Genomic DNA, 26,940 nt, shown 5'->3' on the forward strand with positions numbered 1-26,940 from the left:
TCCGTTTGTTTCTTCTTCTCTATCTAAAAGAAAACCGGATGTTTAAGCAGTTGAATATATAAACAAAATAGAAGCAATTTTAAGAATGGTGTTAATTTTGATTAAACCTCTGTATTCATACACTTGGATGAAGTATAAGGTAAGGTTAATCTATCATTCACATTCAAAGTCATATATTCTTAAGTAAATTGTGAATGACCATGGCTCTAACATATTTGTCGATATTTTATGAAAATAAGCATGCTTTCCAGATATAACAAACAAAACTAGGATTCAATAAATGTTGTATTTCTTTATATCTTAAATATCTTGTAATTTTTAACCAGAATATACGAAAATACAAAGAAAAAGATTTGGGTCACATTACGTACAAGTTTCCTGCTTTCGCTATCATGTTAATGACATTAACAAGAAATTTAGATTTGACCTACATACTTGTAAAGTAAATGTCTAATCAAATATTACTATTTAATTTCTCAGAATTATTTTCATATTTCAAAACTAATTGTTGAGTACAGTCTATCTTACAAAAATAATATTCCCTTTTCTGAATACAGAAATTGAAAGATAAATTGAAATAAATAAAATAAAAATGGTGCTGGTCAAAATATCCGTTTCCAAGGACATCTGGGCGAGATGTCATTAGAGAGGTGCCATATCTACTTTCGATAATGACTCCTGGGACATGTATTCCATATCGGTCTGTTCTTATTGAAAACATCTGCACTTTACTTAGGATGTGGAAATAGAAACAAAAGGAATATAAAAACGCTACAACTTTCTAATATCAAAATATACAAAAGTATGCTATGCCTTTTTGGATATAGATTATGTTTGAGATACTGAATGAAAACGGTCTGTAAAAGTCAGATTAGTGAACCACTCTTTTATTTAGTAAAGAAGTATAACTAGATACAAAACTAGATCCATATTCAAATAATCTACATGCTCTGATGAAATCACTTCATCTATGTTGATCAAAGAATTTCCCTCATGATCCCAGCTGTATTTTCATATGTGGATTCTGGCAAAGCATCGATACGAAGGCATTTGTAAACTAAAACATACTGCTCCTGAAATAAGTATACACAATAATTAGGTATAATAAATATAAACTAATTATATAAATAGTAGTAGTAATAATTGTAACCGTTGTCATCTTAGTAGCAGTAGTAGTAGTTGGTATGTGTAGTAAAAGCAGCAGTAATAATAATAATTATAATAAAATCTATACAAAAAGATTATATTCCAGTATTGATGAGTAACCTTGGAAATAACAATAATGATTATTATATTATAAAGGTGACACAAATGTGTGCAGATAAACTGAAATTCAAATTTGCTTTTACATATATTTTTTATTCAAGACTTTCAAATAAGCACTTTAGAAAACTCGCGGAATACAAGCAATTAAAAGATACTTACAAATGTTGGTAGTAGTTTCCGACTCCTTTCTAACATCTCTGCAGTTGTCCGCAAGATATGAATTTCTCCGTCTCTACGAATTCTTTCTTTTTCATTCAGCAAGATGTATATAAGGCTGCATCTGTCCAGCTCACATCTGAGGTATTAATCAACAGAAACACTCATAAAGTTTATGAGACGCAACATAAGTATTTGTTTTATCTTTAATACTAAATAATAGCCTCAAATGTATTATTTATTTCTAATCGAAATTTGGGTAATAACAATTATATATAAGACGAATGATTTGATCCAACAATTTTAATATTACTGAGGCGAGAGAGGTTACATCTTCGTGCAAGTAAGGCAACGATTTGTTAGGAAACACTGTAACTCACGCTTGAATATAATGTTTCAAAAACATCAAGGTACCATCAAACAATTAATTATCTGCAAGTAAATAAAACAATAAAATCTCTGTGCATAAAGTAAATTTAAATCCCAATATATATTTATAACATAAATTATATATAAAAGTAATTGTCAGGAATCTGACTTTAAATTGTATCGGAGTGCTGTTATATAGCAATTTGCTTGAACTATATGTTTAGTTCTATCTACATGCATGCACTAACCTTAGGGCCACTAAAACAATCAAATTATTGCATTTAAAACAATAGCACAGTATATCATACTAGTTCATTGGCGTTTAATATGTATGCCAAACTATTCAGTACGATAAGATAGGAAGGTGCCAACACACAGAGAAGACACTATTTAATGAAACATGGGTATCTATACGATATGATAGTACGGTGTCAACACACAAAGAAGGCACTTTTTGATGAAAAAAAAGGTATCTATACTAAATGATAGCAAGGTGTCAACACACAAAGAAGAAGACACTGTTTGATGAATAAGAGGTACCTGTACGGTATGATGGCACGGTGTCAACACACAAAGACGAGTCTGTTTGATCAAACAGGGGTAACTATGTGATATGATGGCACGGTGCCAACACACAAAGAAGACTCTGTTTGATCAAAAATGGGTAAATATATGATACGATGGCAGGGTGCCAACACACAAAGAAGACTATTTTATGAAACCTAGGTAGCTACACGATATGTTGACAAGGTGTCAACACATACACAAGATGCTGTTTGTTGAAAAGAGGGTATATATACGATATGATGGCACGGTGTCAACACACAAAAAATATTTGATTAGCTACACGTCATGATAGCACGGTGTCAACACACAAAGCAGAAACAGTGGTCGCTTATCATTTCAAAATAACAGTATTGTAATTATATGCACGTTAGAAGAGATTTCCACGCCATTGCATGTTACGTTGGGGCAGCCCGTACGCTGAATAGTAATTAGGTAAGCCAAACAATGAACAAAATGTACTATCGGGTAAACTTATGGAGTCCAGCTAAACTAAACATCCATCCTTATGTTTAATGTGTTCAACCCGGCATGCTAGGGCATCTAGCATAATATAGTGCGATAGCTATATAGAATAGAGTGGGCAAATAGAAGGCACAACTTATGCAATCGAGAATAAGACTACGACAAGATTTATATGTGATATAGCTGCAAGTATGTAAACAAACCTGGAGTAGAGGAGGACAGGATTTAATTCGCTGGGATTCGGATGGTACTGGCTAAAGTCATCAAGTAGTGACAAAAGAGAGTTCGAATCCGAAGGTACCTCATGCGATTCTTCCCAGGTTTTCAGCAAGAATACTGTCAGTTTTTGTGGCTCTTTCTGTAGTTAGACAAGTGAGATCACTTCATCTTTTCGTATTGGCAATACTTAAATAATCATGAAAAGGAAATGGTTACATACGATGTGTGTCGTATGGGCACTGAAGCGCACGCATAACCTTTAGAGAATAAGCTTCCATCAATCTCTTAATCATTTCTAGTCAATCCGCTTTCTGCGTCTTTACAAAATTAATGGTATTATCCTGTAACGCTACGATGATGTCATGAAAGTGATTTCCCATTATCCTCTTAAAAATAATGCAGTATATAAATAATTGTCTCATTTACAAAAGCAGATTATTACGGACTTTAATTAATCATCGGTTGATTGCTTAAGCTGGCAAATGTCATACCGTTTTGTCACTTGTGATAGAAAACTGATTCCTTTCAAACGCTCCCAGGTCTTCTTTTTTCTTACATGTTATGTCCAAGCCAGCAACAGGTTTGGATTGATTGACTCCAATGGAAAACAAGACATCTTTAGACTGAGAATAGAAACGCCATTACTTCAACACGTCATATTGTAAATATATATGCGTGACATTGAAATTCAAAGTTTTCACAGCATTTAATTGTAATTTAATATGTCATCTGATACGTATTTCCTCGTCTGTCAATCCTATGACTGACCACAAGCCTAATATACCCACAGTATTCAACACAGGGAAGTATCAGAAATTAATGTGCAAAATGTTTTACACACCATGTACCGGACAACGTGTACTTATTATGTGTTGCCAAATATAGTTTCTGTCCTTTATTGACTAGTTATTACTGATCAGAAAATAATATTTCCGTAATACTGGTTCTCGTTTGTTCTTTTTTTATTTCACTCTCATATGAAAAGATTTATATAATAGAATGTGTATTCGTTTACATCTAGTCCGTTTCTACAGTATAAATATAAACTTGAAACCAAAGATGTGTCTGTACACCATATACTGGTCAAAGCATCTAACCTGTTAGACACTGGGATTTGCCTCAAAACACTTTTCATAAAAGTCACCAGTTATAATAAAAAGCCTAAAATAACGCGGGTTGGCTTTACCGTGGCATGAATATATCTACTGAATGTTTGACTTTTTAAGTAGAGTATGATAATGAACCTTTTTTTACCAGATTTGGATAATTTTCAAATTGGATGGTTGAGTATTGCTACATAGATGGGTTATTTTTCCACAATAGTCATGTATTGCGAAATAAATCACATGGATGAATAGCAACACTGAATCGTAATAGAGATGAAGAGCTGAATATTGCCGGAGAATTGAAAATTATTCTTATTCGCATTTCCTAATAATGCTCTTGTTTTAACATCATTCTTCATATGTATTTAATATTGTGTTTAGATTTAATTTAAGAAGAATCGTTTGTTTGGATAACTCATTAGAATTACAAAGTGCTCGCTGACTTTGGACTTGAGCAACATTTTGAGATTATTGTGAATTTATTCAAAGACGCTGTAGACAATTCCATTGTGAGCTATCAACACTACTGACACTTCAGCACATTCAAACATATTCATTCTTACTTGTGAGGAACTTTTAAGAATAATTTGGATTTATTTCATAATACTGTAAGTTCCTCTTACATTTTCATTGCATAAATTAGAGAATTAAATTATTTGCTATGTTTTACAAGTCTTCTTGGCTTCCCTTCTTTATATTACTTAATGTTAGACATCAGAGTCGTAACAACATTGTCTTATAGGCTGTCACTGAACTACGGAAAGGGTGATATTGAAAATGATAGCAAGGCTTAGAATACCACATAGTCTCACAAATGGAATATTTTCGTTTGTTATATGCATGCGTATCAGTTAGATTTTTATGGAAATGTTTTGTAATCATGGAAGAAGTGTTAAGTTAGCAGAGCCTAAAACATGTGTTAGGTATATAAAATGTAGAATTGATACGAATAGTGTTTATGTCAGCCATTTTTACTTAATTGTTCCTAATCAGTGACGTGCATTTCCTGGCATAGAATACTCACCCTTTTTAAACAGTAAAAGTACTTTGCTTCAAGAAACGCAGCAATATATGCGAATTGACGATTAGATACTAAATTACATTTTCTGACAAGGTGAAGAATATGTCGAAGCCGTGTTCAACATTCATATCTCTTTATTTTAATATGCCTGTGATTCACATATAAGATTTATTTGTCAAGTTAAAATTAGAGACTATGTAAAACACATTTTTAGTAGATGAAGGCAGTGCATATTTGTATCTCTACTTACAGTGTTGCTATCCACGATGATCAAATATTTGATATTCCTCTCTCGAATGGTGGCTAGCAGTGTTTTGTCGTCGACTCGTTTCATTGCGATGTAGGCATCTCTTCCCGACAGATTCTGTAATTAATATGTTTTCCATTGACAAATATATAGCAATACAGTACAACTGCTGACTTAGGGTCATCGATATAAGTAGAAAAGGGCCTGAATCAAGAGATGATTTCAAATATACAGATAAGTTTGCATTTTTTTCCAAATCCCTGGGAATTATCTCATTTGGATATAATTTGATGGTGCTTTGATTTCCTAGACTATCGAGTGGAAAAGGTTTGTATACATAAAGTATATTCTGGGCAAGACATCTGGGTTTTAATATACCGTGACAGTTATAAATATAAAAAGGAAGATGATGCCTCCTGAAAACGTTCAATAAATTTGCTAAAAGTGCTCATAATCTCATAATCATACTAAAATCAGTCTTCCTTTGAATATTATATAACATTCTCGAAATTCCATCATAGGTGTCTATTGACTAAGAAATGTTTACAGCAAAACATAAATGTTACCGGTAGCCATATGATCTCAGACTGAAAGCCTTCCGAATTCGAGTAGACTGGCACATTGTTTTTCTCTTGTCCAAGCTCTAAGTTCTTGAGCATCTGAAATAATTTAACAAATCATTAAGTTTATTATGATTCTAACAATACTTAAAATTCCATCTTTATAGCCTTTACGAAATAATAATGGAAGAAATATTATTGTCATGCTGACATTAGAGAGTTTATGAAACAATTTCATTTTAATCTATCAACAAAAATCCATGGAATCGTACTCATCGCTACATGCATATCTGTGAAATATATGATAAATGTATCCAGACATGATTATAGTATAAAATTCTTAAATATGTATTAGTGAAGGAGATTAAAGTGAAACAGCCTTTGCACAGAGAAAGCCTCACTCTCTCGGCCTTGGTAGTTAGAACTCAGTGGTACGAAGATTCGTCACGGCTGGGGACTACTTCGGCTGCATTGGATGGCTATGACGTCTTCCGTGCCTTGTCATACCCTGCGCTCTCCACAAAACGTTTGCAGATTCGCCTTCGTGGCCGTTGGATCACTCAGTTGATCTCTTCCGCCCAGTCTGCCGAAACTGGCTTTGCATGCGAGAATAGGCAAGCTCCCAAGTCACCGAGGGTTTTTTGAGGCCCGTCGGCTACCCTCTACCTGGTTTTGCCGGCCAGTCGAAGCCGTTTCCCATGGTGTGGCCGCTGCTCATGCTACAGCTACTTGGAGCCACAGGTGAGGGCTGAGCGCCTGGTGAGGACCAAAGATGGACAAGCTACTCCCGAAGGAGCACGACGTGCCCATCCACCAGAGCTACTACCCCTCCCAGATCACCCCGAATACCATCTCCTTCACGCACAGGTTATGTTGTGCACCTATCATTCATCCTCATCATCACACTCATTGTTCCTTACCTGCACCTACCAAAGTCCAACGGCGATGGGCGACTGGCCACGCAACAGGTGGAGATGACCACTGGGAGTTGTAGAAAGAGACCTGCACGTAGGCGGCCCTTGGACAAGTGGTCGTTTTGCTCTGAACCCAGGGCAGCAGAACAGTTCGGCAGCATCCAGGGGCGACTGAGCAGACCTTTTCAGGACGGCGCTGCTCACCCTGAATAGGGAGAGGCCTAGAAAAGGTGGCCTAAAAAAACGCTTGCCCTAAAATATCGGGCCAGCATGCCGCGGCTGGCAAGATCATCCATATCCGCGGTCGAAATAATCAAAGAAAAAAATGAATTATTGGAGCATGGAAAATCCGTACTCTCATGGACAAAGAGAACGTAGCAAGACCACACAGGAGAACAGCTCTAGTTGCTAAGGAGCTTTCACGCTACAGTATTGACATTGCAGCCTTGAGTGAAATCAGGTTCGCAGAGGAGGGTTCTCTTACTGAGCTAGCAAGCAGCTACACATTCTTCTGGAAAGGAAAAGCCCAAAATGAGGACAGGATCCATGGAGTCGGCGTGGCTATCAAACCATGTCTTCTGAAGCAGTTTCCAGAAATGTCTGCTGCTATCAATGAGAGGCTAATGAAATTGCGAATACCTATCAGCCACAAACGCCATGCAACAATCATCAGTGCCTACGCCCCTACCCTATCAAGTGCAGCAGAAGCCATCGAGCAGTTCTATACCGACCTCAGCTCTGTACTTAGCTCAGTTCCAGCTGACGACAAGAACATACTACTGGGGGACTTCAATGCCCGTGTTGGCTGTGATTATGGTCGATGGAAAGGTGTGCTTGGCAAACACGGTGTCGGCAGAATGAACAACAACGGCCTGCTCCTACTCAGCAAATGCGTATAATTTAACCTCTTAATCACAAACTCAGTGTTCAGAATGGCGAACAAACACAAGAACACCTGGATGCACCCCAGATCTCGCCTATGGCACTCAATCGACTATGTAATAGTCCGCCAGCCTGATGCCAAGGATGTCCTCATCACCAAGGCCATGCGAGGAGCAGAATGCTGGACAGACCACAGACTTGTCCAAACTACCCTACAGCTGCACATTGCCCCTCATCACCTAAGACGTCCTAAACTTGTGCGCACAGCCTTCAACATTGTCAAACTCCAGCAGCCTTCCACCAAGCTCAATTTCCAGAAGAGACTAGATGACAAGCTCTCAACAAACGGACCGATATGTGGAAATGCCTCCGAAAAATGGAACAAGCTCAGGGACACGATAAGAGAAGCAGCTTTGGCGACCCTGGGCCCAAAGAAGCGAATCCATCAAGACTGGTTCGACGAGAACAACGATGCCATTGAAGATCTGCTCTCCAGAAAAAACAAAGCATTCATGGACTGGCAGAATGACACAGACTCCATCAACAAAAAAGACCGCTTCAAATTCTATCAAGCTGAGGCTCAAAAAGAAATCCACAAGATGCATGATCATTGGTGGGAAAAGAAAGCTGATGAAGTGCAAAGCTATGCTGACACTAACAACTCTAAAGAGTTCTATAACGCCATCAGGTCAATCTTCAGCCATGCAAAGTCCAGCTCTGCGCCCTTGCTCGCTGCAGATGGCATTACACTAATAAAGGACAAGAATGGCATTAAGGAAAGATGGAAAGAACACTTTAGTCAGCTCCTAAACATGCCCTCATCGGTCAGCCAATCTGTTCTTGACCAAATACCCCAGCAGCCAACGCACGACCAACTGGATATTCCACCAACAATAGAAGAGTTGAGGACGGCCATTAAACAAATTAACTGTGGCAGGGCACCTGGAAAGGATGGTATCCCAGCGGAGGTGTACAAGGCTCTCAGTGAACAGACTCTGGAGGCATTCCACGATGTGCTAATCAGCATCTGGACGGAAGAAGAGATGCCAAATGACCTCAAGGACGCATAAATCATGACCGTCTATAAAAATAAAGGCACACGTGTGGACTGCAGTAACTACAGAGGCATCTCCCTGCTGTCCATAGCTGGCAAAATACTCGCTCGCATCATCCTCAACAGGCTTATTACGGCAGTGTCAGAAGATAACCTCCCCGAGTCTCAGTGTGGTTTTCGCCCAGACCGCAGCACCATTGACATGATCTTCGCAGTGAGACAAGTCCAAGAGAAGTGCCTTGAGCAGAACATGAATCTGTATGCTGTCTTCGTGGACCTGACAAAGGCTTTTGACACAGTCAACAGAGACGCACTGTGGGTAGTACTCAAGAAACTTGGTTGTCCTCAGAAATTTACCTACCTCATTCGGCTCCTCCACGTTGACATGACTGGAGAGATTCTCTCAGACGGTGAACCCTCTGAGAAATTCCCAATATCTAATGGTGTCAAACAGGGCTGTGTACTTGCTCCCATACTCTTCAACCTCTTCTTCGCACAGGTACTGTTCCATGCCATCCGTGACCTTGACATTGGCATCTACATTAGGTATCGCCTGGATGGATCAGTGTTTGATCTCCGTCGCCTAGCTGCAAAAACAAAGACGCAAGAAAGACTCATCATTGAAGCACTCTTTGCAGATGACTGTGCCCTCATGGCCCATGAAGAGACTCACCTACAGGCAATCATACACAGATTTTCTGAATCCTCCAACTTATTTGGACTCACAATCAGCCTAGGAAAGACAGAAGTCCTCTTCCAGCCCGCCCCAAACACTGTCCCCTCACAACCCTGTATCACCATTGGCGACACGCAGCTGAAGAATGTGGACAGTTTCAAATACCTTGGCAGCACAATATCTAGTGACGGCTCTCTGGACAAAGAAATCACTGCGAGGATCCAAAAAGCCAGTCAAGCACTCAGACGACTTCGAACCAAGGTTTTGCAGCACAAGGACATACGCCTGTCAACAAAGATGAAAGTGTACAATGCAGTTGTCCTCACGTCTCTCTTGTATGGCTGTGAAACGTGGACACTCTACCGAAGACATATCAGTCAGCTGGAACAATTCCACCAGCGCTCCCTGAGATCCATTATGCGGATCAAGTGGCAGGACCGAATCACCAACCAGGAAGTCCTTGACAGAGCCAACACAACAAGCATCGAAGCCAAACTAATCCAGGCCCAGCTTCGCTGGACTGGCCATGTCATCCGCATGGGTCAAAGCAGAATCCCAAAGCAGTTGTTCTATGGCGAGCTAGCCCAGGGAAACCGAAACCAAGGCCGCCCTCATAAGAGGTACAAAGACAATCCCAAGATGAACATCAAATGGACAGACCTCCAACCCCGCCAGCTCGAGCTCGCTGCCTTAGACAGAACCCATTGGCGAGCGCTGACCAGAAAAGCCTGTTCCACCTTTGAGGATGACCGCCGCCAGAGTCTTGCTGCAACTCCGGAGAGACGTCACAGAACTGTATCACAAATACCACCAACCACCGGTGTCCCATGCCCCACCTGCTACCGCCTGTGTGCATCGGAATTTGGACTCAGGAGCCACATGCGCATCCACCGTTGAATGAGATCGCACAACTTGTCTTCCTCGACTCGAGAGACTACCATTATTATTATTATTATGTATTAGTAATTGACAATTATACACTGAAGTTAAACTACAAGCCGAATCACTCTAAAACTGAACTAAAACCAAACTAATCGCAGAGTTTATATTGAATCTGTACCTGCAACTAGTATGTTGTTTCACCAGTTTCAAGATGTTCGTGTCTATATAGGTTTATATCATATTCAATGTGATAATGGTAAAACAGAAAATTGAATCAGGATGTTTTTTGTAAAAATGCACAAGACATGCGCAACTTTCACCGTTAGTAGCAGTTTCCCGTTTCTCGTAGACGAAATGTATTTATCTTTACTTTTATTAATTCAATATGCAAATTCATTATGTAGCTTTCTATTAACACGCATAAAACGAATCTTAATTCCATGTACTAATACATTTATTTCATTCACCGCTGGATAATTACTAAATTCGCTTCAAGAGTTATATATCTCACCACTACATTTTCTTCAGTGGAAGCACCTTATTTATGGGGTAGTCGACAATTATGGCATCAAACCAAGCACGCGCATTAATAATAAGACATAAGCAACAGTTTAGTTACTGTCTGATGTATATTGAGCACGCGCTTCACAAGTTCTCGCACATTTTTGAACCCACAGATAAGGAAAATATCACTATCAAGATTATAAGATTTCCGTTTGACCATTCATGAAGTAAAGAACTCAGTCATTCACTTGGAGATTAGGCATAAATTGCATAGGTGATTCAATCTGAGACTTTGTCCATAAATCTTATTTAAAAAAATTAAAAATTGCGTTTTTTAATACTACGTACATTGTATTGTCTTTGCAGGCGCGTCAGTCCGGAAATTTCGACTTGTTCCATTAAATGTCTGAGTACATCTGAAAACTGATTCTTTAATACAGGCATTGTTCCAAATCCGAGAGTTTCTGCGACAACATCATGCAGGAACATGAACTGATTCTAAAGAAAGAAAGAAAGCCATGTACAGATATGTATCTAGGTAGGTAGGAACGTAGATAAATATGTTAGTTATATTTTACACTCTCAATTAAGTTTTGTTTCTATTGTTGCATGGCCTGATAACATGACTAACTGAAGAAAATAATAAGGAGAGTTTAGGATGTGGAATGTGAAGAATTGATCTACAATATGAGATAATATCAGCTAGCATAATTGCCTATTTATTTTAAGTAAAATAAAACGTTTATTTCAAGTCGAAACGATTCCATTGCATTAGCAAATGTTACCAACACTAATTTCAAATGTTTAAAATTTTCAGTTTACATTTCGCTTGTTCTTGCTGATTCGTCTTCATTTGTTGAAACCGACATGTTAGCTCTATCATGTTTTAAACTCTTGAGTCATACGTAGCACTGATCTGAGAAAACAATTGGGAATAGTGTTTTTGCAACAAAAGTCCATCATATTATAAAGACCACTAAATATTATACTACTATACAAAAGTAAAGGTGCCAGATCATCAACAGTACCGCAGTCTGGACCATGTTGACTCTCTGTTCTCGCAAATTCTCGACACACTTCATAATGGCGACACGTCCCGTTTCACATGTCTCGTCGTAAATGATGTCCAAAGCGATGAATGTCCCTGTTCTTCCCACTCCAGCACTGAATATGGATTTCATTAGATTTAGATAATTATGTCAAACGATATACTTATATTTATATGGAATACGAATCGTATTTCAAACACTCTTGCGTTCAAACAAGTAGTAATTGCAACCTTTGTGTCCGCAACTCTCTCCGTTCTACAAGCGTTGAAGAATGGCAATTATACCAAATTCATTATCATAAAGGGTGTGAATTAGACGCGATTGTATCTATCTATCTATCTATCTATCTATCTATCTATCTATCTATCTATATATATATATATATATATAATATATATATATATATATATATATATATATATATATATATATATATATAGTGATACTTTCTTAAAGCAGCTCCAGTTATGGATATTGACGTTTACTCTTAAAGATGTTAGACATGCTAAATATTTATCCTTTATATATGATTTTTTAATGCATTATAATGTGAACCATCAGTTCTAAGTTGATCTAAATATCACACAAGGGTTATGTATGCTTTACGTCCCTCTGAAACATAGACAAAGATAATAACCAATCAAGCTTCATTCCCATTGTTTTAATTCTAATTCATTAATTTCCAAAAGTACGATTCCAAAGTATACCTGCAATGCACAACCATAGGACTCTTGCCATATGCCGCGTGGTTCCTGACAGATTTCCAGAATTCCACAAGTGACCAGGCCGTGTCCGGTACGTCTTTGTCTGGCCAGGCTGTGTAATGAAACTGAGTGACCTTCCTCGACTTGCCACTCTAAATAAAAGAACCTACGTAGTGGTACTGGTTTAGCATCTGTTTTCTTTTCTAGTAATTTGCTTGGTGCATAACTAAAGTTTAACTTCTAAAAATAGCTTCAACCCGTTCTGGTAAAGGGTGTTAAACATCTATTATTTTTTAAATAAAGCTGGGTAGCTTATTTTCTCTTCAAGATAGCATCAAATAAATAATTATATTTATCTTCATATGTGATTCTATTTCTCGCTATATAAATGTTTCTTTGCCAATGGCCATTTCTCGCGCATATTAATGAGTATAGAAAATATAAATATCATCATTCTTTGTAACATTTTGTTATGGTTCCTTTTTCACACTTTTTCTACTCTTACTGGCTACTTTAATTGCATTCATATTCATATATATTGGAAATTATTAGCTGTAACTACATTATTATAAGTGCTTTATAAATACGGTAACATATTTGTAATTTTAAGAGCAAAACACCAAATATTAAGTAAATTTGAGAGAAAATTTAATACATCTCAAGCTATTTTTTGTCATCATAACATTGTCACTTCCATGTTTCACCAACAAAACTATGCAAGAATTTAAGACAGAATCATGTAGCAATTCCATGTATAATATTTAATGCCAGTCTTGCATAGTTTATCTGTAAATCAGATTTGAGAAAATTATAAATATTTACATAGAAAGCAAGAGATTAGTATACTCACAAACAAACTTCAGATGTGAATGTTATTTCTCCTTTATGGTAAAAACGAAATGAACAATGCACCGTTAAATGATGACTAAGTATGGACTCGTTTACTGTTAGATTTATATTCTGTCAAATAAAAAGCAGAGGAATTCGAAGTTGAATGTTCCATAAAAAAAACAGCTGTTTATTTTTTAAACTCTTATATATTAAATTATATTTTAATGCACATCCCTCTTAAGAAATACTACAGTGAACACAATTTATTTTATTAGTTCATCAGGACACATGTGTAACATTTACCACAGTTAGTTGTAAGTCTCTTCTGACACAGTCAGCGAAAGATTCATTTCGAAGAAGTTTAACCGTCACATCTCCATACGTCTGTTCTTCCTTATCCGGCCAGTACTGGATACACTTCATCTAAACAAAAACATAATGTTCACTCTTCTTTTTTTGTTAAACAATATTGGTATACATAGCTGGATATAGTTTCTGATGATCAATTATTCATTATTTGTTAGCAAAATATGAAACCTATATGAAGCATAATATTAAACACATAATCAAAACGAACCCGCATTTCAACCCCTGATGGTACTATCGAACTTTTGGTTCCGTTTGATCAATTTGTCAATATGCAAAACCTTGCGATACTTAGAGCTTGGTTAATATTTGTTAATTTGGTTAATGTTTGTTAATACATTGCGATAAAATAAACAAATAATTGGCATATAATTCAGAGTCGGACCCTCAAAAGAATATTGTTAAAAAATGATACGCATATGATGCAAGGGTGCGATTTTATTTTTTCCAAGTCCAGGTATATAAGAATTAATATGTTATAATTAAAGTCTGACAAAAATCAATTAAGACAGAAATCACGAATCTTCCATGTTTGAATTAAGCACTTCTAATTTCCGATCACGATTTATATAGTTCAAGTATTCTAGTTTTAGATATTCAAATATTTTAGCGCCTTTGCCGATTTAAAAGCATAGATCGTTCTAGGTATCAACATGAAGAAAATATCGCTTATTCTAAACCTAACTTGGGAAGATCAATTAGCTTTTACCTGGATGTTCTGTTACAACTAGTATTACCGTTTATTGTTCCTGGTTTAATAATGTGTGTCTATTAATACGCACTATCAATGCAAGCTTCTCCATATTTTGTGTCTAAGATCCAATTTAACACTGCCATCATAAACATTGCCGTCATTATCTTCCACACAATTGCTGATATCAATGTGCTATGTTCGCCTCAAAGCTGAAGAACCAATGTGGAACAAAACCAGACGTGGAAGAAACTTAAAAACAATGTTGGATAACACAGCGATAGAGATATATTCTGCGTCAGAATTCCATTATTTATAATATCATAAGCGTATAAACCCAACCATCACCATAGACACATCCATAGTCCCAGAACCTGGTTTCTATCATTGAAATGTCCATAATCACACAATCCCCTGCGACATGTGAAAATTTATATTTATAATTTAGACCAACCTTGCCCATTTCACTGAGATTTGTCAGCATGACGATGGATTCAGTCCGTTCTTGCCATACCATCCACCAGAAATCTTCCACTGTTTTGTTTATGGGACCTGTGGTTGTAATCAACTGAGATTAACTCATGCATGATCTTTGGATTTTGTATCTGTCGTAATACGTTTAGAAGATACTACGTGAGTGTTCATATAAAAACAAATTAGGTAGAGAATTCAGTATTTTCGTTTGTAAAATTTGGCAAATGATATTAAACTTATAACCAAATAAGTCTTTTAAAATAAGAAAAAGTGTAAAACCATGTTCATCGCCTTACTCATTAAAATTTTCATTCAAAACACCTCACAATGTGAAAAAAAACAATATCTTAAACAACTGTATCTTAAAAAACTATGAATGTGATCATTTACTTAATTTAATGCAAAGTGATGATAAACTAGAGATTATTTTTTTGTGGTGATATGAGCTTCAAGTACATGAATGTGATCATTTACTTAATTTAATGCAAACTGATGATAAACCAGAGATTATTTTTTTTCCTTTAAGAAATCATACAAAAAGGATATAACATACAATGACAGCAGAAAAAAATTCACAACGACTGAGCTATAATCTCATTGCCTCTATTTCAACGAAAATTAAAGCCTATGTTATCTCCTTATCACCTTGGAAGAGTTATCATTTTGCAAAATAACGGTAACGATGTAATAATTTCCCTGAAATCGTACTATTATGACGTATCCTATAAAAGACAAAAACACTGAACGATGTTCATTACAGTGCAAGCAAATTTCAAACTACTCTCATTTTTTCAGTTCTTGATATCTATTACGATATACTACTAATATTGAACCGTATTTTTGATTGATTGAACAACTATTTTACGAGAATGTTTACATACCTTGGGCAGCAATGTAGCATTTGCGGCTTTCAAACCCCTGTGAAAAAAGCAATATCTTAAACAACTGTATCTTAAAAAACTATATATGGTTTTACGGTGACTTCAATATGTCATTAAATATATTTGTATTTTTAAAAGTTAAAAAAATCCTTATAGTTTCCAAACGTCATTCTCTTATCATCCTTTGCACCCGATTGCGTGTATGCAAATTACATGACCGCTCTGGTGGTTTAGTGATTAGAGCTTCCGCCACGGATGTGGGAGGATGACGGTTCGAACTACGGCCGTGTCATACCAAAGACTAATAAAAAATAGTACTAACAGCTGCCTCCCTAGGCTCTCAGCATTAAGAAGTTAGTGTTAGGACTAGTCGGCCTGGTGTCAGGATAATGTGACTTGGTGGGACATCATGCTACATGTCTCCGGCATCATGCCCCAGTGCTAGACATCACTGTAAACTGTCACACTGCAGAAATTGTAGCGATAGGACTGAACAATTGTTAAACCTACCTTAAACATCCAAATCACACACACAGAGACACGCAAATTACATCACAATTAGGTCGTAATGATACATATATGGTACACAAAAGTACCTAGTGCGAACTCGGTGTAACAAAAAAAGTTATATGTGAACTGACCTACCTAGTTCCTAATTTTATTCAGACTTTCGATATCATCCATAAAGATAATAAAATTAAATTTCCTTTCACGTGCTACACGTCAATATTCTCATCTGTTCCTGCTTGTGCTTATTATTATTATTATTAGTATTATTACTATTGTTATTATTATTACACTGGACAACAAATTTTTACAAAAGTCATGTTACTGAAATAAAATTAGTCAATTCTTATCAATTTTTATGTGCTGAACACGAATATGACAGTCAAATTGCAAAATTGGCTCTAGTTTTTTTGTAATCTGCAAGAAATTAATGTTTACATAACGAAATGCATTCCAATAGTAAAAGGTCAACTGTAATAGCCTACCTATAAAAAATCAAGTCATTGACTACATCTTAGATTTCTTCGCCTGTCTCTTGTACAGCTGTTCGGGAGCATCTCTGAGGAGTGTCCAGCAGTAGTCAGCCAGCATTGTAGTGGACCATTTTCCCTGGTATCTTTGTTCCATTGTTGCGATATCTTGATGAAAACGTTCGCCGTGTTCATCACTAACAATACCACAGTTGCTAGGAAAGAAATCCAAATGGGAATGAAGGAAGTGAATCTTTAGAGACATATTGCAGCCAAGTTTCTTATACTTCATCAACATGTCTTCTACTAGTTCCTTATAGTTTTCTGCCCTAACATTTCCGAGGAAGTTTGTAGAAACTAGGCGAAAAGCATTCCATGCTTGTTTCGCGTCACCTTCCAGCAAGTTGTTGAACCGGTCATCTTTGAAAAGCTCTCGAATCTGAGGACCCACAAAAACTCCCTCTTTAATCTTTGCTTCGCTGAGTCGAGGGAATTTTTCATGCAGGTATCGGAATGCTGGCAAAGTCCGGTCAATGGCTTTCACGAAGTTCTTCATCAAACCTAGTTTGATGTGAAGGGGTGGTAGCAAGATTTTCTGAGCCTCAACCAGAGCTGGGTGTTGGATATTCTTCTCTCCAATGGCTACATTCTGCCTGTGAGTCCATTCCTTCCTCATGTAGTGCATTTCCCTTGCTCGGCTATCCCACTCGCATAAGAAACACATGTATTTTGTATATCCTTGCTGCAGTTCCATTAAAAGGGCAACTACCTTCAAATCACCACAGAGGTGCCAGCTGTACTTGTTATACTCAATGGAATTCAGTAGCTGCCTTAAGTTATCGTATGTCTCTTTCATGTGGACAGCATACGCTACTGGAATAGATGGAAGAATGTTTCCATTGTGCAAAAGCACAGCCTTGAGACTCAGTTTCGAAGAGTCCACATAGAAGAGTTCGATATGCAGTAATTGTGACATCTTCTTCTAGAAGATTCCATTGTTGGAGTCTTGATCCTAGCAATTCTGCCTTGTTCTTTGATAAGTCCAAATCACGAATCAGGTCATTTAGTTCTTCCTGTGTTATTCTGTGTGGGGTTGATGATGCACCACAGTGAAAATCTGGATCACTGCATGCTGATAGACCAGGAGAAGAACAGGTCGACTCACCTTTGTCTTCGTCAGATGAATCAAGAGAATATTCTGCTGGAGGTTCTGGAATAGGAAGTCCCTCACCATGTGGAACTGGTCTCAATGCAGACGGAATGTTTGGGTAGACTATTCTCGACTTCTTTCGCTTCGTTATTCCGCCGGAAAGAGGAGGAACCAAGCAGAAGTAACAGTCATTTAGGTGGTTGCTTGGCTCTCTCCACACCATTGGGACTGCAAACGGCATTGATGACCTTTTGCAATTCAACCACTGTGAAAGCTGTGTTGTATATGTAGCACAGCATATATGCGGAGCCCAAGGCTTGTCTTGGTCACCAACCTTGCATCCGAAGTAAAGATGATATGCCTTCTTCACTTGAGAATTGATACTTTTCTTCTGGTTGGCAAATGTCACTTCCCCACAAATATAGCAAAAATTGTCCGCGGTATTAACACACTTTCGAGGCATTACTGTTCTTTATTGTACGTAAATGGATAAAATAATAAGTTTTATGTAACAGTAGCTTGAACTGTCTCGCACAACGTCTAAAATATTTTAAATGCTGAACCTATCTGATTGGGCTTTATATAGTACACTGCTTACGTCAGCTTCAGCAGCCGCCTGGCATTAGTATAATAGGCCTACACATGTATAGTACACTGCTGACGTCAACTTACTTCAGCAGCCGCATGGCATTAGTATTGCATTGCATCAGAAAATGATGCAATCAACTGTGGATGATGTGAGCATGATGGTATTATGCAATGTTACATCATTATTCCGGATGTTGCTGCAGTCCTACTGGAGAAATTTACACAGTGAAACATAGAAAATGAGGTATATGAATATCTTCAAAACGAGAGCCAATACAAATTTTTCACGGTTATATTCGTGTTCGCCACACCAAAATACTACAGATTAGGGCCTTTTCAAGTCAGTAATGATTTCACTGTTGACCAGTGTTATTATTATTTCCATCTGTATCATATACCTTTATATGGCTGGCGTTGATATAGTCTGAATCATTTTCATACTCCGAGTCCTGTGTCGAATCTCGTTTCAGAACTACCCTATTAAAGTCATCTGGAAAAAAATATGTCTGAATTTATTTAGGAAAGTCGATGTCCCCAAAGGAAATGAAATAAATGAGTAAAAACTGACACATGAATTTTCAAAATAGGACTATATATATATATATATATATATATATATATATATATATATATATATATATATATATATATATATATATATATATATATATATATATATATATATAGATATAGATAGATAGATAGATAGATAGATAGATAGATGATCTCAAACGGGTAACGATTTAATTTTCAATTTATGAAACGAGTTGAAAAAATGTCCTTCCTTTGCGAGCCTTGGTGAGCAAAAGATGTACATTATTTAACGAATTTTATAAATTTATTATAAAATCATTACCCATTTGAAATTCTTTTTACCACATAGTTTTATATCAGTAGAAATTGTTTGAATAGAAATAAGAATGAATAATTTCTTTCATTCTGACAGACGCTGTACCTTTCATTTGTTGTGCGTAAAAATTAGTCCCAAACAAGGTTGAAATAGCAAAAGTATAGTATACATTTTTGCCAACTATAAATCAAAGAACAAGCGTCCATCCAAACAAACAGAACATTTTACAAAAGACAAAACATTTGTAAACACAAAGTAATAATGCTTGTGAAGTTACATAATTTGATATGGTGCACAGTACTGGTTTGAGTTGGCCTATATAAACAACACAGTGCCAGTGTTTACACTGAAATTCCACATCACAACTATAAATTACATTGTTGCGATATTTTGTGAAAATAAGATAACTGGCTGCAGAAATATATATATTTATTGTAATTTATTTGTGACCGGATATTTGCAGTATTTTATTTGGAACATTAGACTGTGCAGAGGGCGCTAACAAAATTTCTGTCTGAGTCGGACTACCATCACATATTTACCGCGTAAACCGGTTTATGTCTACATTCTTCTGTGAACAAAGATGAGTTTATTTACTGCAGTAAGTTCACATTTTAACAAAGCTTGCATACAGGGTGGATTCCATCCTACAGATATACCGCCCTCCATTCCCAAACCCACCCTCGATATCCACTGAGTTGTTATTGTTGCTGTCTTTGGGGGTTTTGAAATTTTTCATTTTGTGGTATGTTATAAATGACATAACGAACCCTTGTGACTGTACATTGGCAATATTGAAACAGACGAGACCATTTTCCCCCAATTTCCTTTCACGAGTCGAATCAAAAAATGGCGGCCAAATTGTTCAATCAAAACATAATATTCCAGAAGGCGGGGTTAAACACGGTTTGCCACTGTTACAGCCAGTTAATAAAGAGAATACTGCACAATAATTTCGTGGGCTTATTTGAATAAATCAGAATCACATAAAGTGATATGTTCACATACTATAATATAAAAATATGAAACTGTACACACTATAGTGAACGTGTACCGACTATGTGATATATATATATATATATATATATATATATATATATATATATATATATATATATATATATATATATATATATATATATATATATATATATATATATATATATATATATATATATATATATATATATATATATATGTATATATATATATATATATATATATATATATATATATATATATATATATATATATATATATATATATATATATATATATATATATATATATATATATATATATATATATATATATATATGTGTGTGTGTGTGTGTGTGTGTGTGTGTGTGTGTGTATTTTGTACTTTACTTAGTCCAAAATCAAATTCACTGTGCCAGTTACCAGTGCCATTCATTTACAAACAATATAATATACGGCTGAAATTTTCACTATTAATTTGGATTAAGTATTCAGATCATTGTAATGATACGCTTTTTTATAGTCTTCATTCTGACCTTATACATTTCTAGAATGAAAAACTTCCTTAAGTGACAGTATTTTCTGAAAATGGTAATTGTAACCTAGGTCAAAAAGGGTATACAATCTTGTCTACCTAAAACATTGCTCAATCCTGCCTTGATATCTGAAGCAGAATCATTCTTGTTATTGTGTTCAGATTTGATTTTGATTATTTTAGTTGACTTATTCAAATTATTATTCACTGGACTAATAAAGTGCTCAATAACATTCTTGGATTGTAATATTATTTTTGAATGATAGCGAATTCTGATAAGAACGTTTTGTATGATATTATTGAGACACATCAAAAGCCTTAGCAGATCATCAAACTCCATACTATAGATAAATTAACACATTCAATATTGCAGCTTATTTGGAATACCACCAGATTTTAACTGGAACTTTATACAGTTGGACTTGCGATGTAAGGTTTAGTGCAATTTCGGGTTTAATTAATAATATTGACATTTTCACCTAGTATGCTAGGGCAATTATGTGTTGAATTTTGCAAAAAAGTGCTGCTCTTCGCTTTTTTCTGTAATTGAGTATAAGACCATAGAGTCCTAACACTATATATATATATATATATATATATATATATATATATATATATATATATATACATACATAGTAACATTCTCTCTGGATTGCAGTTGCACCTGTAGCACTTACTTAAGAATGTCAAACACACAATATATAAGTCAGGTACTAATGACAGAACGTTTACAGAAAAACCTGTCTACTGCAAATGAGCTTTCTAACATGGATACATATATATATATATATATATATATATATATATATATATATATATATATATATATATATATATATATATATATATATATATATATATATATATATATATATATAGACACTCCTCACAAAATATTTAAGGTAACATTATTTCCGTCAATTGAATATTGGTTTACCGAAAAATCCGTAGCAAATGCTTACGAATGTTAATCGCTTTCCTAAGCGCAAGATACAATGATTAGCATAATAAACATATGAGGCGCTGATGAAAAACAGAAAGTTTACAGAAGAACCTGACTACTGCAAATGAGATTTCTTACATGGATACATTGATTTGTATCGGTTCTTTGAAGGATTTACCAGGGCTCCTTCGTGCGTCTTGGTCAACCCTTGACTGAATTCCTGTAATAAATAAATATTTTTAACATGTTAATCTCACTTTGTTATTTCCATATCGTACATGAAAGATGTATCTATTGCATAACCAAGATTTAGTTACATACAATCTTTTCATCAGATTAAATTTAGGTAAAGTACTCTGAGGCGTTTATCAAATATTGTATGTAATGGAATAAATTCTTATTAAGTATTCAGTGTGTGCATTTTAATGCAGGACGCATGCGCGTTAGACTGTCATTTAAGTAGTTTTCTTTCCAATCCATCTTATGTTAAGATGCTGTGATATATATTTCAACTTTAGCTTTCTGGAGAAAATATTTCGAAAGCTTCCAAAATGGTGTTTAATTGGTGTAATATTTGTGTTCAATTAGTGGAAAAGACGAACTTTGATATGGAATTGAAATACGTCTTCCTCTCATGCGATCAAACATATTTTACAATTTATCAAATTTATTCAGTCCTCTGAAGATAGACCACAAACGTTATCGTTTTTATGTAGTGTGTTGTCTTAAAAATCTATGGGAAAACCACGGAGATGCACATAGATTAACTGCAACAATAATGTGACATGTACCTATGTAGTGGAAGAGTACTATCATCATCCGGTAACATATGCTAGTATTAAACGGAGAGTTTGTATATACTCTTTGAGAAATGGTCGCTATCTTTGCTCTGTTCTATTTTGTTCCTAGGAGAGAAAACAACTTTCCAAATCATGATCAATCAATTGTTTTATCCCAACGAAACTTTTCTTTCCTTTGACATTAAATGTTTGCTTGTCAAAGTTCTAAGTATATCTCTTTCTGCATGTTAATGTTATTATTCATGATATCAAAGTGTAACAAATTACGTTGTCGAGAATTCTGTGAAGATGTAAGCCAATCTGTGTTTCTCGCCGAAACGTAAACAAATAAGCATGTTATTTGTATTCAGTTAATAGAAAAGCCCATGTTATTTGTATTCATATATGTAAGATATTACACTAGCGCCTATTGTCTAGCCCATATTTGTTAGAGTAGAGGCAAAGCTGGCACTTATCACTTGAACAAAATGTTTCATTTGACATATTTTTATCATATTTGCCATGACTGATGATCAATATAAGCCAATTCATTGTGTTACACATGTTATTTTGCCCTTTATACTGAGGTCAAGGTCATAGACATAGAAAATGTGCGTTAACTTTTTTTGTTACAGTGCTTTTTAAACGCCTTTATTTATAATCCGCTTGTTGGACTTTGCTCAACCTTTACGGTCAACCGATATGAAGCTAAGACAATTCATTCAAGCAAATGGTTGTTCATTCTTTGACCTTTTAATTTCAATGCTTGGATTGTGGGTTCGACATGCTGGCCCTGACATTTTGTATCGAGTACAAATCACTTATTACAAGAACGCAAACTAGTGACGTGCGATGACTTTGAAGTACATTCAAGTGCATCTTAGACGTAACACTTTTGCATAAATTTTAATTAGTGAAATTCAAAAAAAAAATCAAATGAGCTTAAGAAACAGAATTCTGTCGGTGACGTCAGGCAGTAAAGTCCTCTTTCTTTTCATTCAAAACGTGTTACTTACTTGGAACTCTGACTCAAATTCTTCTTTGTTTGCTTTCTTCCTCATAATGTAACCCCAAAAGGAGAGAACTGGTATACTCTGAGCCATCAGCTGTGTCTTTTTCTCTGTATTTTGGTATACACTATCTGAAAATCGAACATTGTTTTGTTTCTAGCAGCTTTCCTTGAGACTCTTTTTTGACACAAAAGGAGACAGAAAGTTGAGTTAAAATTATGATGAAATAATTTCTCCTGCTAATGAAGCATGTCTTATCGAAATGTTCTTATTGTCTGTTCCTTAAAGTGTCAATGCATGTTGTCTTTCAGTATTCATCTTTATGTCCATTCTAATACTGTGAATGTATGAGTAAACAATGTTAGTAGATTTCGCTTTTCGACAAAGCAAAATGCAACCAATAATCTTTCTGTGAAAATGATAGGACTCATTAAAAAATCTACGAATTTATCCACCGATAAAAATATGAATTGTTCCAAAAATATGAAAACCCATACCTACTAAAATAAATGATTTCACAGAATCCATTTTGTATATCATTTTAAAAAATCAACATGGAAACGAGTTAGGAAAAGCAATATACGACAAACTGCTTGTTACCAATATTTATAGAACTAACGATTAGAAATTTACTTTTGTGGAAAGACGTATCTTCGATCTCTTGTGGTTTTCGATCACCGCTTTCTCCTTCTTGAATCACTTGGTGGAACACATTTTGCTCCTGATTCAGCATAGAGGGAACTCCTTTGCTAAGGTTACTATCAGAGTCAACCAAAATACCAGTTTTTAATAAATATTTGACAATGTTTGCAGATTTATCGGTAATATATTTCAGTTAATTCTAACATCTCCACAGATAAAACACTTACAGATCAAATCAATAAAGGTATATCATTTTTAAAACCCCCAAACAATTCTCATGCAAATTATCGTAAGATATCTATTTCAGTATGATATGAATATGTATATTGTGTGTCTATCTTTCATCCACATTTGTAGATTTTTACCATCATTTATAAACAACATATTGCATAGCTAATTTGTTTCCATAATTGTAAGACATATTTTAAGATCATTTGTAATCTCTAAATAGGTTATTTGCTTTGATTTGAGTTCTAGCTATGCTTTGATTATGAACTTGAAAGGTTCTAGAGAATGAAACTGTTTACAGTTTATGGTAATTTTCCATGGAGATGATGAGGTACTGACATAGGTCACGTGGGGTTTTATTGCAACATGAATCGCGGGCATGTATTGCCACATATATCAGGTAGAGAAGTATTGTGGCATAGGTTAAGCAGAGATGCATTGCAACATAGAGACGTGGGATGTATATAGGAAGTGAATTTGATCAATTATTCATTCTTATTGCTATTTATGTTCCTGATTATTTTCACTCTGCAGAGGTATATACTGTTGTGTTTAGATGGGAGGAATCGTTTAAGTTATTTACTGGAAATACACAGTGTTCATGTGACTATTGCGACAAAACTCTTTTTGGGATTATTGTGAGACATTTTGGTTTACATCACTGGGATACAGCGAGACTATTGGCACATCGGCACATTCACGGTTATTGATAATAAATTCAAGACCCGGAAATCATTCAAATAGTTTTTACTTTTTCTATTGCTTAGTTTAAAATCGTAGGGTCATAACAAAAAATTTGGGGGACCATTAGAGATAAGAATATCTTTACAATATTTCAGAGGAATCCAAATTATTTGTTAAATGTAAATTTTCTTTGTTTCGGAGTTTCATTATCTCTGGTAAAGATTTAATTTTATACGTTTATGAACACTTTAGTGAAACTAATACGCAATCACAATATCAACTAATGTAGTGAATTTTGTTTCAAATCCGGCCAAGGAAGGAGTAGAGCCTTGGAAGAACGAGTTGCTTCAGATTGCCAAACATTTTGTTTTCTATTTCGGAAGTAGAAACATTTTCGGTAAAGAAAAAATATTTTGGCGCACTACTTCGTTGAAAAGAATTTGATATCTAAACTTGCTTTGGATTTGTTTAGTAAGCCTCTACCTGGCTCTGGTGGGAAACTAAAAGAATGCAGTTAAGAAACCAGACGGAGTTCAAGTCAAGAAGGCTTCAGGAAAAAATGATCAAAAGGAACACAGGCAAATGCAAATTCAAAAGGAGAAAGAAGAAAGAGAAATGAAATGAAGAAAGAAGAAATATAAAGACCAGAGAGGCAAATGTAAATTAAAACAAATAGAGACGAAATGCAAATGCAAAGAAAACGAGAAGAAGAACAACAAAATTTAGAGAGGGGAAAAAGATTAAGAAGATAGGAAGAGAGACAAATATAGATGCAGAGAGAAAGAGAAAAAGAAGAAAGGGAAATGTAATTTAGATCATAAGAATTAGAACTGGCAGCGAAAAGCATTCCCTTCCCCACCCACCCCATTATATACAAATTTAGTTTTGATATTACAATACATATTAGGTCAGTACAAACATTTTGGGTCAAAGAAGTAGATCAATATTTCATTATTTTTAGAAATTTCTTGAACATCTGCAATGGCCAAGACAGCTATTTACTAAGTGTATTGTTACTTCTTTGGGTTTCAACTTAATAATAATAAGATTAGGTAAAATCCAAAGAAGCAAACAAGTTTTTCCAAAGTGTAAATTTATTTAAATAAAATATAAAATCAAATATGACTTACAGTGAATTAATTCCTAGTAGGTAATCCTAAAAATTCTTAATTGTATTATCAATTTCTTACTAATCTGAAAACTGTTTCAAGGTATTCTGAATGAAGCTCTCAAAGAGCTCGTATGCTACCGTGATAACATCACTAAATTTAACAGAATTATTGATACAAATGTTTTTCATTTCAATGTAATCTCGTGAACGACGAGATGATAATTCTAAAAAATATTCAAGTCTTGGAATATAATCTCATAATCCCAAAGTACTGACTGTTAAAATTAATGATCATCCACTCCAATAAATCCAATTAAAATATAATTGTCAATCTTTTCAATGTGTCTTAGGAAAACAAGGATAACTGCACGAGAATAAAACAAGCAGAGCGTATTGTCAATATAGAGTGTGTTATGTATATTTAATTTGCGTTGTTTGTTATTTTTTTAAATTTCATCATATGTTATTGCAATGCAAAATTGTATGCCGGACTTAATATTGTCAAAAATAAGGTTTAATTTCTACTTGACCTTAATTATTGATTTTTATATTCTGTAAACAACTTGTGTCTGTAATTATATGAT

At 35.2% G+C, this 26,940-nt stretch overlaps 1 protein-coding gene across 1 annotated transcript in view; it reads right to left on the reverse strand.

Moving 5' to 3' along the window:
- Positions 1–279: 279 nt before the first annotated feature.
- Positions 280–26,940, reverse strand: part of LOC149796567 (receptor-type tyrosine-protein phosphatase alpha-like) — a 36,319-nt gene continuing 9,658 nt past the window's right edge. The window contains exons 4-19 of the mRNA XM_089961267.1: positions 24,325–24,449; positions 23,698–23,822; positions 22,041–22,122; positions 18,995–19,086; positions 15,882–15,918; positions 14,981–15,078; positions 13,773–13,892; positions 12,642–12,790; positions 11,914–12,049; positions 11,234–11,383; positions 5,980–6,072; positions 5,417–5,530; positions 3,531–3,662; positions 3,024–3,178; positions 1,426–1,561; positions 280–1,073 (exon numbers count right to left, since the gene is read on the reverse strand). Coding sequence (XP_089817393.1) covers positions 978–1,073; positions 1,426–1,561; positions 3,024–3,178; positions 3,531–3,662; positions 5,417–5,530; positions 5,980–6,072; positions 11,234–11,383; positions 11,914–12,049; positions 12,642–12,790; positions 13,773–13,892; positions 14,981–15,078; positions 15,882–15,918; positions 18,995–19,086; positions 22,041–22,122; positions 23,698–23,822; positions 24,325–24,449 — 1,840 coding nt within the window. The 3' untranslated portion in view covers positions 280–977. The remainder of the gene's footprint in view (positions 1,074–1,425; positions 1,562–3,023; positions 3,179–3,530; positions 3,663–5,416; positions 5,531–5,979; positions 6,073–11,233; positions 11,384–11,913; positions 12,050–12,641; positions 12,791–13,772; positions 13,893–14,980; positions 15,079–15,881; positions 15,919–18,994; positions 19,087–22,040; positions 22,123–23,697; positions 23,823–24,324; positions 24,450–26,940) is intronic.

The sequence above is a fragment of the Sinohyriopsis cumingii genome, chromosome 6, assembly GCF_028554795.1.
Source record: "Sinohyriopsis cumingii isolate HCF-2022 chromosome 6, ASM2855479v2, whole genome shotgun sequence".
In the NCBI taxonomy this organism is placed as follows: domain Eukaryota; kingdom Metazoa; phylum Mollusca; class Bivalvia; order Unionida; family Unionidae; genus Sinohyriopsis; species Sinohyriopsis cumingii.